General features: G+C 41.1%; 1 protein-coding gene across 7 annotated transcripts in view; it reads right to left on the minus strand.

The window, feature by feature from the left end:
• Positions 1-10,591, minus strand: part of Fam122b (family with sequence similarity 122B) — a 25,816-nt gene extending 15,225 nt beyond the window's left edge. For 4 of the 7 annotated variants that reach the window (XM_031360155.1, XM_031359931.1, XM_031360077.1 and 1 more), the window contains exons 1-7: positions 10,350-10,591; positions 7,657-7,735; positions 2,108-2,151; positions 1,943-1,997; positions 1,597-1,698; positions 1,229-1,314; positions 260-324 (exon numbers count right to left, since the gene is read on the minus strand). In XM_031360155.1, coding sequence (XP_031216015.1) covers positions 260-324; positions 1,229-1,314; positions 1,597-1,698; positions 1,943-1,997; positions 2,108-2,151; positions 7,657-7,735; positions 10,350-10,447 — 529 coding nt within the window. In that variant the 5' untranslated portion in view covers positions 10,448-10,591. The remainder of the gene's footprint in view (positions 1-259; positions 325-1,228; positions 1,315-1,596; positions 1,699-1,942; positions 1,998-2,107; positions 2,152-7,656; positions 7,736-10,349) is intronic. The other 3 variants (XM_031360212.1, XM_031360008.1, XM_031360104.1) reach the window with 1 other exon arrangement.
• Between the last annotated feature and the right edge of the window lie 6 nt (positions 10,592-10,597).

A 10,597-nucleotide genomic window follows, 5' to 3' on the forward strand; every position in this document is an offset into this window, starting at 1 on the left:
AATTCTAGTTTCTAATACAAGCTTGGCTAAATTCAATGCCAGAAGGGGTGGATCCTTTCCCCCAATATTACTAACATGAAGGTACACAGACTTAGTAAGGTGTGCAGTGTCAGGATCTGGTGCATATACAAACACCTTTATTACCACACCTACTTTGCCTTTTTTCCTGGTGGATAATAAGAACATTTAGGACCTACTCTTGTAGTAGTTTTAAAGTATGTAATATATATATAATACATCAACCATACTTGCCACATACCTTTTCTCTTGAGAGGACCAAGAACACTGGGCCTAATGCACTTGACTGGGCTCTGACTCCTCCTGCTTTGGCAAATAAACAAACAGGATGATATGAAGTACCTCCAAGATGAAAGACAAGTGGCATTATAGCTCAAGTAAGTAACATGGACAGTCATAGAGAAAAAAACCAAAGTGCTTGTATTGTGGGGTGATTTGAGTCGACATATGGCAATATGAAAAGACATGGCATTTTAAAGCCATTTAAAAAATATTCTGGCTGGGCAGTAGTGGCGCACACCTTTAATCCCAGCACTTGGGAGGCAGAGGCAGGTAGATTTCTGAGTTCCAGGCCAGCCTCGTCTACAGAGTGAGTTCCAGGACAGCCAGGGCTACACAAAAAAACCCTGTCTCGAAACCACCCCCCCAAATTCTGTAAGACCAAATAAACACAATTGTTAATGAAAAGTGTCTTATTAAAAATGTTATTTGCATTTTGATTTATAGTCTTTTATCTTTAAAATGAGTGTTAGTATGTTAGTGTGTGTGTGTGTATTTGTGTGTGGTGTGTGTATTTTCTAAATATAAATCAATATTAAGCACTGGGGCTCTTGCTTCAAGCCTCAGCATCACAATTAATCCATCAGTCAGCATTAAGTCTCAAGCACAGAATCTTGTAAAATGTTAATGCCTTGATATAAGTGGTGAGCATATGTTTGTTCATTATGAAGTTCTAACAATTTTGATGTATATCTGAAAAATTCCATAATAAAATTAATGTGAGGAAGCATGTGCATGTTCAACTTCATGTGCTTGTGTGGTAAAAGCTCTTGGAGGCCAGAGAAAGATGGTCTCTCACTCTCCACCTTATTCCGAGGAGTAAGTCCTCTCACTATACCTGTAGCTAGGCTAAGTAATGCTTGCAGAACGAGCACTTTTACCCACTGAGCCATCTTTCCAATCTCCACATTTGACATTCACAGTCACATACCTTGAAAAATGTCTTGGATTGGGAACAGGACTTGGTGGCATTCCGCTGCTGCTCACAAACATTTGCAAGGACGGCGACAAGCATTGCTAGAAAAAGCAAGGCAGTGTTACCACAGCCACCGCACTTCTTGTTCTCCAAAGGGGCTTTGCTTTCGTTCCGTTGTTTTTCAAAAGGTTCTTTTGAAATATGACAGATGCAGCATAGCTATGCAAGTACCTCATACATATGATATTTTTCCAATTTACTGACATAGATCCTCATTGCTTCTTCAAGTCTATGGAGACTTGAAGTGAGTTGAATTGTATATATGTATTAGAATAAACAGCTCACTGTGAAAAGGACAGTTAATATCTTGTCAACAATCCTACCTTTCCAAATCCTCTGGTTGGGGAAGGCGCTGGAGAAACTGGAGTGAAGTCAATTCTTTTGGGAGAATATAATTTCTCTGGCTTGTCAAAGTCACTATCACTCTGTAAACATAAAGTATTATCCGCATTCAGCAGATCACAGATCTTAGGGACTACCGGAGTAACATACCTATATTTTGAAAAATACAAATGGGCACATTCAACCATTTTGCTAAGCAGAGCTCAAAGGTAAGAATCACTGCGGAAGCAGGAGGGACCTCAGTCTATGAAAGAATCAACCAAGTCAGGCGAACAACGCAAAGCTTTGTGGAAAATGACAACACAGGCCCGTATCAGAACACTTTACCAGGCTCAGGCTTTCGTCCCATGATTGGCTTATCTGCATTCCTGCTTGTGCTTCCCTAAAAAAAAACCAAAAAGACAAAAAACAAAAGTAAAAAATAAAAAAAAAAAAACAGGGCTTACAAACAAGGCACATTAGGGGCTAGACCCTGCCTTGCTAACCACTAACCTTTCATTTGCAGTTTCTCTGTTCATCACATCCAGGCCTTCTTCCTATAAGGATAAGCATATGTGCTAATTCATAACATTCAGCCATGTGCTTATTATTCCAATACAATTGAAATAATCCCAGGGGATGAGAACTACCATCCTTAGCTCATCAGCCATGCTTTGCCAGTATTTTAGAGTATTCTGAAGTAATGCTTTCAGCTAACCGGAGCTACACCTTTGAAAATTTGTTAAGATTTTAGTCTTAAATTTCAGACTGAGCTACTAAGCTAAAATGACCCTTCAGATTTGATGCAGTCTGCTTCTAAGAACAGGATTAGGTAAGGGTGGCAGCCACTGGGAAGGAAATGGGAACATTTACTACTTTTGTAACACAAAGCATTAGTCACTATAGTGTCCAACCTCTTACTACATAATTCTTCATATTCTTAGAAACGTAGCTCTTCAAACCCCTAAACATTAATACACTAGAGGCGATGCATGCAGGCTTTAGAAAGTACACCAGGTGTCCAACCTCAAGGCACCATCTGTCGCTAGACAGGCACTGACTTTAGCACTTTTCCCAAATGAATGGAAAGCTGTGTAAATTTAAGGGAAACAAGACTGCGCCTTGGAAGTATTCATTATTCCACTAATGTAAAATAAGAAGCTATGTGAAATGGGAAAGAAAACAGTGCCAATGCTATCAATTTTTATTACTGATGCACTAATGAGTAAAGATAGGTTAACAGACCCAACATAATAGTTTCTATATGATTAATGTTTTCCAAAATACTTTAAAATGGCAAGAAGGACATTTTGCTTCCATGCTGTAAATCATCTCTAAGGTTTGATCTCTAATGCTATCACTATGAGTCATAATAGTTAAAGGGAGACCAGCTTTAGGGAAAGACTTTGCCTTGCATGCACGCTGCTCTAGGATCAATGGAAGAAGGCAAGGTTAACCTTCAAAATAATTGCTGCTTTCGCTTATATCATCTTTTCTTCTCTTTTAGACAGGGTTCCATGTAGCCCAGGCTGGCTTTGAACTCACTGTTTAGCTAAGGATGATCTTGCATTTCTGGTCCTCTAGTTAGTCTCCACCTCTTGAATATCTAGTATGGAGGTCTGGGGATGAACCCAGGGCTTTGTACATGCCAGGCAACGGCTCTATCAATGGGTTCAACCCCTCATTTTTTAAGCAATTCTTTTTTTTTTTTTTTTTTTTTTTTTTTTTTTTTTTTTTTTGGCTTTTTCGAGACAGGGTTTCTCTGTATATCACTAGCTGTCCTGGAAGTCACTCTGTAGACCACGCTGGCCTTGAACTCAGAAATCCACCTGCCTCTGCCTCCCAAGTGCTGGGATTAAAGGCATGTGCCACCACTGCCCGGCCAGCAATTCTTTTTTAAATAACTATTTATTTATTTTATGTATATGAGTACACTGTAGCTGTCTTCAGACACACCAGAAGAGGGCATCAGATCCTATTACAGATGATTGTGAGCCACCATATGGTTGCTGAGAATTGAACTCAGGACCTCTGAAAAAGCAGTCAGTGTTCCTAGCCGCTAAGCCATCTTTCCAGCCCAAGCCCTCATTTTTTAACATCAAGAAGCTGAAATGATTTGGAAGCCAAATTATGTTCCTTCAAAATAATCACCATCTTGTCAGAGAATGTAAGATATAATTCAAGCCAGTGCATCTTACAAGATTGTAGCAGTTGTGATGTAGATAATTAGTATTTTCTCCTAAGAAATACAAATGAACTCATAAGAGTATAAAATCAAACAAGACAATTATTCTGCTTAAAAAGCTTTATGCTATTATAACTTAAAAACAATTATAATGTAGCAAGTGGTATAACAATGGGCTTTTTAGGCAACAGCTAATTTAAGGAAAATTATCCACTGAGACATGATTTTACCTTAAAAGATATACGCCCATTACCTACCCCTTTTGTATTTTTCTCTCCTAGGTTTTGAAACAAGAAACATTTTACAAGTAAAATCTTCTGTAATGTTTTGTTGGTGGTGGTTTTTGTGTTGTAGTTTTTTGCATTATGAACGCAACACATGCTTACTGCTGAACTTTTAATGAGTTCATTGAAAAATTAAAACTCCCAGGTAAGGACATAAAACAGGGTTGCTCTAACAAGCTGAGGTGGGGAAGCACACATCTGTGTGTAAGTGTGGGAACTAAAGAATGTCAAAAGGTAGTGAAATCATGTGCAGAGCCAAAATGTGGAGGAAGTCAGAATTTCAATGCAACAATGATAAAATATACAACTTCTCAATATTAAGTAAGTCTACAAAGGAGATCAGAAACAGGGAGCGATAGGAACAGAACTATATTTAGAACTAGAAACAAGAATAATTTAAGAGCTGAAAATTTTTTTCTAAGAGCTTTAGGGAGATGCTGGCTAACGGTGTTAAAGAAAGCGAAGAGCTCAAGTGGGATAGGAATGAGCCCCCTGACACTGACACTTAAGTGGGCATTAGTGACATTTTCAAGGACAGCCCTTAATGGAGTTGTGGTAGAAGCAGCAAGATTACCAACTAGCGAGAAATTAGAAGACAAGGAGCTAGATCTAGTCAAGGCCAGATCATTCTTTGACAAAGGTCAGAGAAGGCAAAGGAAGGACATATGGGAAAGAAGGCCACTGTCCCAGACAATATGTGTCAGGAGAAGGGTGAGAGCCAAAGATTTGGCAAGGAGGGGACTGAGTATTTAAGATGGGAAACAATAGCTATGCAAAGTGACAGGAGCTTCAAAACAAAAGAAACAAACAAAACCCAAAAGCTGTATTAACCACCAGGGAGAAGCTCCACTGTGAACACAAAGGTGTTTAAAGAAGAAAACTGGTATTATAGAAGACAGCTGTCAGGGCTGGTGAGGCGGCTCAGCAGTAAAGAGCTCTGGCTGAAGACCTGGGTTCAATTCCCAGAACCCACATGACAGCTCCTGACTGCCTGTAACTCCAATTCCAGAAGATCCCACACCCTCATCTGGCCCTCATGAGGGCACATAGTGCACATATATTCAAGCAGGTTCACACCCATATTTAAAAAAAATAATTTTAAAAACTAAAAGATGTCTGTATTATCTGAGATGAGAAATGCCTTTGGCTAGAAGTGAAGAGTGATAAAGCAGGAGGACCAACCAACAACAACAGCGGGTTACACAGCTTGGGAGGACAGTTCAGTGTCACTGGGACCTGAGCCCCTGGGGGGACTTAATCTCCCTTTCAAACTACCCATCTTTTCAACTTCTCTTTGGGTACTGGAGGCAACACCACTCCCCTGGTCACAGTGGAACAGAATTTCAGCCAGCTGGAGTCCTCCTTCTCCCAGAACTGTTATTTTAGAAAAGGTGTAACAGTGTAAGGCTGCTTAAGCAGAATAATTGTCTTATTTGGTTTTATACTATTACACATTCATTTGCATTTCTTATGGAAAACAGTAATTATTTACATTATGGCTGCTACAATCCTGCAAACTCCATCAGTTTGAATTATATCTTACAGTTTGTTGGAGGACTATGATTATTTTGAAGGAATTCGGTTTGGGCTCCAAACCAACTGCCAGTATTTTGACAGACCTTTAACCCAAATGTGTCCCTTTGGATGCGCTGCCTCTAACACAGCAGTGAGAGGAAGCTTCCTCACATTCGGTATACATTTTAGATGGTTCACAGACACCTAATTGGTTGGCAAATTCTGCAGGTCCTACCTCTGCTTGTCTTCTTAGTATCTCAGCCCTCCCACTTCCTTTGCCAGCATTTTACTCTTTGCTTGTTACTATGGGACATGGATGGCACATTAAGATTTATACACTGTGATATTAGTATAGAGTGTCATTACTATCATGATGGTGTGGGAACGTGGACAAAAGGGGGAGAAGGATTAAAACTAGATTCCAAAGAAGCAAAAAAAGCTAGAAAGGAGGAGGAGGTTGATGGGTAATATAAGGACCAGTGAATTACTAGGACCCTTTAGAAAATGAGGCGCCCGAGCAAAGGCTGGGGAGTGATGACAGATGAGCCTACCCAGAGCGGATAAGAATCTTCACCTCTTAGAAAAGGGCTAAGTGAAGTGGAGAGAGGCAAATTCGTTTTTCCCGTCTTTGCTATGCTGCTCTTATCAGGAGCACAGCTGTATAACACGTAAGAACATTTTTCATATATCCAACAAAAATAAGTACTTATATTTTCAAGTATCGTCAGGGAAATAGGTGAAGCAAATCAAGCCTCTAGATAGCTAACATTCCCCTTTTAGTATTTTTAGCCAGTTCAATGGAAATCTTTCCAAAATGTGTAATAGTGTTCCCTTTCTCAAACAGGTTATAGCAATCAGAATGGCACTGGAAGATCTTTATTCTATTGCCAGCTCTGCCATGTACCACTGTGTGAGCCTAAGCAAATCACTTATGTCACTTGAGTCAGTTGCTGCAGCTTCTAATTGGGGGAAAAAAAAAAAAGAAACCCTTTTGCCTTGTCTCTTTGCTTCATGGAGACTGTTACATGGACTAAATGAGTGAGAGTACTTTGTAACATGGGAAATACTATCAAAGTGTAGATGTTAGTAGAAATTAAGAAAAGGTTAGTGGCCAGGGATCCTTAAGAACATGATCATATGCTTCTATACTAGTGACACCCTTGGGACTATCAACAGGCTCTCAGCCCTTGTGCCAAACCACAAATATTGTGAGAAGGGAAAAAAAATCCTGTCTGCTTCTGTTACTCCCCCTACTCTCTTGCTAGCAAGTATTAGCAGACCTTTAACCCAAATGAACCCCTTCTGATTTTGCTGCCTGTAACACACCACTGAGTTGGAAGCTTATTATAATTGTGTATAAATTTTAGATGATTCAGAGGTCAGAGAGGCTGTCCTATAAATAAATGGATGAACCTTTGTGCACAGACTATGGAAATCTAGTTCAGCCATTTAGAGGTCTGTGCTTACATCTCAGATGTCTAAAGCTGCAGGGTGAGTGAGCTCCGCATGTGAAGTGCTACTATATAAAAACCTCTTCATAATTTTCCCCAGTGCAGCTATCTAATCCAGTGATTCCCAAAAGCTCTGGCTACAGAGAAAAGACACACTCATCCACTCTTCTGGGAATATAAACACATATTTTACAGGGGTCTTTATTTTAGACAACCAGTATTATCTGATAGATGCATGTCAGAAACACTCAGGCACTATTTGATTTTTTTTTTTTTATATCCCAGGACAAATAAAGACCACTGTGCTCAGCTATATTTGGAGGTTAATCCTGATTTACCTCACGACTGTGACACAAGTAGAAATAAATAACGATGAATAATTTTTTTACAAATACAAAGCCCTAGAGCAATGAAAGCAATTTGAAGCTCTCTTCCTTTACTCCCCCCTCTCTCTGAACCAAAAGCTGAATGGCCCTGGCAAAACTAGTAAGCAAGATGTGTAAATTAAATCTTTTTTTTTTTTCAAAAAACCAATTGTGCCAGCACCTAATTTCCCAGAAAGAGTTATATTTGAAAGTCTTTTTTTTTCCAATGTAAATCGCTCCACATACTTACTCTGATACTTACCAAGCTATGATGGCTCATAATTGTTGTACTGTTCCTCCCAGTTCTAAGTGGATATGGCTCAAAAACCTGTGAAAGGTCACTGCAAAGGAAAATAAAATAAAATAAAAGGATTAACTTCTTCTAAAGGAAGCTATCTTTCACCTGAGCTCAGCAGCCTCTAGTCTACTTAACAATGGACTCTCCAGTGGCTCCTCACTGCCTAGCCACAAGGAACTCCCTACCTTCCACTTGGCCGAGCCAGGCTGGTGTGCTTCAGATTGAGCTTTTGCTAGATACTTAGTTCCTCAGTGGTTGGGGGACAGCTCTGAGAGGTATAGGGCGGAGCTCCAGACTGGTTCATTCCAGCTGCTTCAGGTCAGAACTACACCCCCTCAAACCAGTTCCTGTCAGATGTGAACAGCTCATCTCTTTACCCCAGAGAACCAGGAGGAATACTTAGTGCTCCGCATGTGCTACCTACCAACTGAGAAGAGCTAGGGAGTTCTTAAGACTGAAGTCTTAGCAACACGTCTGCCCTAAGCACCGGAAAGACTGTTCTACCTCTGACTCCTGATGTCCAAGTGAATAGATGTAACTGAAGAGGTCTGCATTTTTTCTTTCTATTCATGTTTCCCCTCTGACCTCACATGCCTTCCTTCCTACTGTCAGCTGTCAAACCCTTCCTCTCCCTTCATACCTACCCCCAAGAGCCTTGCCTCCATGAAAGCATAGCCCAAAGTCTCCTGATTCCACAAACATAATGCAACCATTTCCTACTTTGAACTCAAAGAAACTGGGAGATGGCAAGCTTCTGGAGACATCTCCTTGCTTTTCAAAGAGAGCATTTTGCTACCCAGGCTTGTCTTGAACTCAAGGGCTCAAGAGTACACCACCACAGTTGGGAAAACAACCTTTTTATTTTTGTTTTCAGGGCTAGAGATGGAATCAAGAACCTTGTATATCCCCATCTAAAGGTCTACCTCGAGCTCCACCACCATACGAATATGGTAAATATATCTGTATGTTCCTGTGGAGAAGCCATGGCTCTACACATGCTAAGCAGACAAGCACTACAAAACAGCTACATTCCAAGCTCACCTTCTAATAAAGAAAAGGCTCCCCAGCATAAGAACAAAAGTAGAAAAGCCATAAAAGGAAAGAAACAGAAAACAAGTGTAAATGCATATTAAGGTACTCAGGAGAGGTGCTTCATTCATCTTTGTATAATATCACTAGGTGTGTAGCAGTCTGTTCTGCCTGTGATAAGAATTCAAGGATTTTCAAAACTGAACTGGGCTGGGCTCTAAGAGACCACTGACAAGACCTATTTCAGCTATTCTCATTTTAAAAGGAGAAAACAGCCATGAAAAGGTTAACTCACTCACTCATTAGCACAGCTAGTTGGAGACAACTGAGCCCAGGCCTGGTCTCTTCTCCCCTTGTCTGTCACATCATGCTATCTTTCAAGTAATTACTTAAATTGTGCTTCACAAAACAGTGGGTTTTTTCCTCGATTGTCTAAATGCAGGTCAGTGGGACAGCCCAAGGCCTTAGCAATTGCTTGTTTACCAGACTTTTTCGCAAGACAAGGAGAGCGAAGGTGGGGTAGCACAGAGACAAAGGACACAGATTCCCCTTAAATACCCCCCAAATCCCTTGATGATACCAAGAACAACATCATAAATGCAACTGTCACTTCCCTCAGTTTCAAAATCGTATTTAAATCTAGAAAAAAAAAAGTATTTGCCTCTCTGTCAAATACAGATGTTATAATCAGTTCAATTGGAGGCAAAGCATTATCAAGTCTTCAACTGTGCTTCAAGAAAGGTTTGGGGCTAATATGACTCCCATCCTCTGCTCTGTCCTGAATTAATGTCCTCTCTGTGGGGGTCTCAAATTTTACCTCAGATGAATTGTCTACTTACAAAAGTGAAATGCAATAGTTTCATTTAGGTGAGCCTTCACTGTCACAAGCTTTTACTTTAAACTCCTTGGTGTCTTGTTCACACAAAAAGACAACATCCTGTCACTAAAATTCAAGGAGTGATTTTCCCCCATTATTTTTTCAAACCTGTGTTTGACTGACTTAAGCTATAAACCTCCCCTCCCTCCCTCCCTCCCTCCCTCCCTCCCTCTCTCCCTCTCTCTCTCTCTCTCTCTCTCCTTTTTACCCATTGCAACGCATTTCAGGCAGCTTCAAATACTATAAACACTGTAACAAATCCAAATCATCCAAATCACTTAATAGGCTATGACCACACCATGGAATCCCAAGTTATTAGATAAACTGTGATTTCTTAAAGCAAACCTTTCTCTGCTAATGCCAGGGTTCCAAGCTCAGCTTAGAAACAGTACCTCTTAGAGACAGGCGTCAAGTTACAAGCCTAATTCAGGGGATTCGGCTTGACTGGCCCTGATGGAAATAAGCCAAGGCAAGCAACCTGTCAGCAGAGCCAGGTTTCTACATACATTCTCTTTAGAACTGCACACCACGGCCCCCAGGTACAGGGAGGGTCCCTTTCTCAGGCATGGCCAGAGTGGGAGGTCAAACTTTCCCTCCATTTAGGGAACCAAGTCACTATGTAGAAAATAAGACCTCGACCCCCTCAGTTGGGAGTCTAGATGAACTCGAACTGGCACTTTCGGGAAGGAAGACTTCTTGCCCAGGGACAAACCTCTGATCCCCACACTCCGTCCTCCCCAATCCAGCTCACCTGAGCACATGGATCAGGGGAGCACTGTTGGACCGTCTCAGGGTGGCCCCCTCAGATGTGTCAGCCTCAAAATCCAGCTCCATTTTCTCCTGAGCCATTCGGAGACTTGCTAGCCAACACAGCCGGCAGTGCTCTCAGCTCCTGGTGCTTTGCTATGGACTCACTGCAGGACTGAGCTGCTGGGGACTGGCAGCTGGGGGCGGGGGCTAATGGGCGGAGGCTTGGGCGCGAGGGCGGAGAAAAGTAGG

The sequence above is a fragment of the Mastomys coucha genome, chromosome X (genome assembly GCF_008632895.1).
Source record: "Mastomys coucha isolate ucsf_1 chromosome X, UCSF_Mcou_1, whole genome shotgun sequence".
NCBI lineage: Eukaryota > Metazoa > Chordata > Mammalia > Rodentia > Muridae > Mastomys > Mastomys coucha.